At 33.4% G+C, this 2,221-nt stretch overlaps 1 protein-coding gene across 4 annotated transcripts in view; it reads right to left on the bottom strand.

Annotated features, from left to right (window-relative positions):
- PPIG (peptidylprolyl isomerase G) overlaps positions 1–2,221 on the bottom strand; it is a 93,299-nt gene that overhangs the window by 65,983 nt on the left and 25,095 nt on the right. For all 4 annotated transcript variants that reach the window (XM_019522770.1, XM_019522769.1, XM_019522771.1 and 1 more), the window contains 2 exons: positions 680–759; positions 492–566 (listed from right to left, as the gene is read on the bottom strand). In XM_019522770.1, the coding sequence (XP_019378315.1) occupies positions 492–566; positions 680–740 (136 nt within the window). In that variant the 5' untranslated portion in view covers positions 741–759. The remainder of the gene's footprint in view (positions 1–491; positions 567–679; positions 760–2,221) is intronic.

Raw genomic sequence — 2,221 nt, 5'->3', positions numbered from 1 at the left:
CCTTCTGACCCTACCAACTATGAAACTATAAAAAAAAGTTAGGAAATGACCAGTCTCAGAAAGAAATTCAAGCACAAATACTAGTGGTCTTTGAGTATTAAGAGAGTCATATGTAAGTCCAGTCATCTCTAAATTCCTGAACCTTCATTTGATGCAACCAGTTTCAGTATTGGCTAGTATCCATTATGGTTTAATCAGAAATATTTATGGCAAGAGCAAAAAATTATATAGATCAATATCCAAATTCAATTAGTATTTGCTCCTTTCAATAACAAGTCACATCTGTAGTTACTTCTAATTGCGGCATGAAATGTCTGTAAGGCAACAATGTTCAATTTTTACAGACACCAAAAAACCAGTAAAGTGGGCCTTCACTTTCTGAAATGCAAAGAGGAAATCACTGACTATACACACAGGTTTCTGTAAAATAACAATTCATAATATAAACAGTGAATTTTGTTAAAAGTTAAAAAACCCAACTTTCTACCAACCTGTACAAAGGCAGCGAAAATTCTCACATGTCTTTGGGCACACATCAGAAAACAACTCAAAGACCACTCTTCCAGCTGAAAAAAGAACCCCACACATTAATATGGTTTACTTGTATATATGTATTACTTATCAAGTATAAATATCAATGTCACCATTTAATCTAGAAATTTAGTTTAAATTTTCTTACCAGGTACATTGTTGATGGCTATGTCAAAAAAGCAACGAGGTCGCTGGACCTTTACTCCCATGGCTTCAAAATTTTAAATACTGCAAATATAAAATGTAAAACTGAGTTTTTCCTGTGTGATATAACTATATTTACTTATCTCAGTCTGGAAGTTTTTTTCTAAAAGGGAAAAAATGGTTATCTGGAAATACAAGTGTGCAAAACTGAACATAGAGAAGAAATTATATTCCTGCCTTTAAGCTGTTTTAAATATGAAATTATGCAAGTTAGATTTGTGTTCCTTGGACCAAAAGGAAAATAACTTGTGAAAGTTTTCTGTGCACATGAAGCTTAACTTAAAATACAACAGATGGGAATATTTGATCACAAGTTTTACAATATGTGATTTTTTTTCAAAGCTCCAGGAACTGTAGTGAAGTTGATTACTTCTACTGTGATAGCCTACAGAAGCCCCTATCGACCCCAGTGTGGTAGCTACTGTACAGGGAATGAACAGAAAGCCCTTGTTTCAAAGAATTTACAATCCCAGACATGAAATCTCAGCTTTCATTTTAAAAGTTCTGTCATAATTGTAAGAAAAAAAAATGACAACATAGGCATGTGAATTCTAAAGACTCAAAAAACAGAAAGCAAATAAAAAGTACCATCTATATGTCTTAAAAATCATAATTAAAAAATGATCATGGTTTTTATAGAGTCAGACTCTCAAACTGTGAAGGTCTGGAGTTAGCAACATTGACTTGTTTCACATTTAGAGTTTCAACTTCAGATTCAAGACTGAATTTCAACAGAAGAAATATTAAGGGAGATTGCAAAGTATGAAGAACACCATATCAGTTGATGAGAATGACATTCAGCTTCTTTAGCTGTTTAAAAAAAAATATGCTAAAAAAATTAGAGGATTTAAGGGAAAAACACCAGAGACAGTAGCCTGAGTTGTTCTGTTCTCCTCTACATAGAACAAAAAGGTAAGCCCTGTAAAGAACTTTGACAATTGCTCCCAGATCTCTTGGATCTTTATACCCAAGGCAGAATAAAGTCAGGGATGGAAAAAGAGTTCACTTTGGGGCCAGAAGTTTATGTATTTGAGCAACTGATTAAGACTGCCTTTGTACTATTTATTTAGTAGTAGGGTTGGAGTTCTGGTGGATCCATGATGGTCCAGGAAGAGATTACAGCTGGTTCAATAAAAAGTATCACATAAATAGTTGAAAGAGCTGATGGACAAGCTTTCAACTATACAGTTAGTTCGGTAAAAGATATCACTGAGAATCTTGGCATTTTTTAGTATTCAGTACTAAAGACAATCAATTTCTCAGAATGAAAAAGCAAATTCTTACTGACAAAATCTGAATACTTTTTGCAGGATTATGGAGTAAGAATAAAGTCAAATTGTATGAGTCTATGTAAGGTAATATTAAATTCATGCAAAACCACAATTTGAAGGATCCTTATTAACCAGCATGAGCCATCTGCATGTATTATAAAACAGGAACCAGAGACCTAGTAAACTGTTAAAACCTGCGCAGTATATGCAAGCTT

This window comes from Gavialis gangeticus, unplaced genomic scaffold (genome assembly GCF_001723915.1).
Source record: "Gavialis gangeticus isolate Ggan-Ray unplaced genomic scaffold, GavGan_comp1, whole genome shotgun sequence".
In the NCBI taxonomy this organism is placed as follows: domain Eukaryota; kingdom Metazoa; phylum Chordata; order Crocodylia; family Gavialidae; genus Gavialis; species Gavialis gangeticus.
Note: the sequence above shows the minus strand (reverse complement) of the source record. Positions and strands in the feature narration are given on the sequence as shown.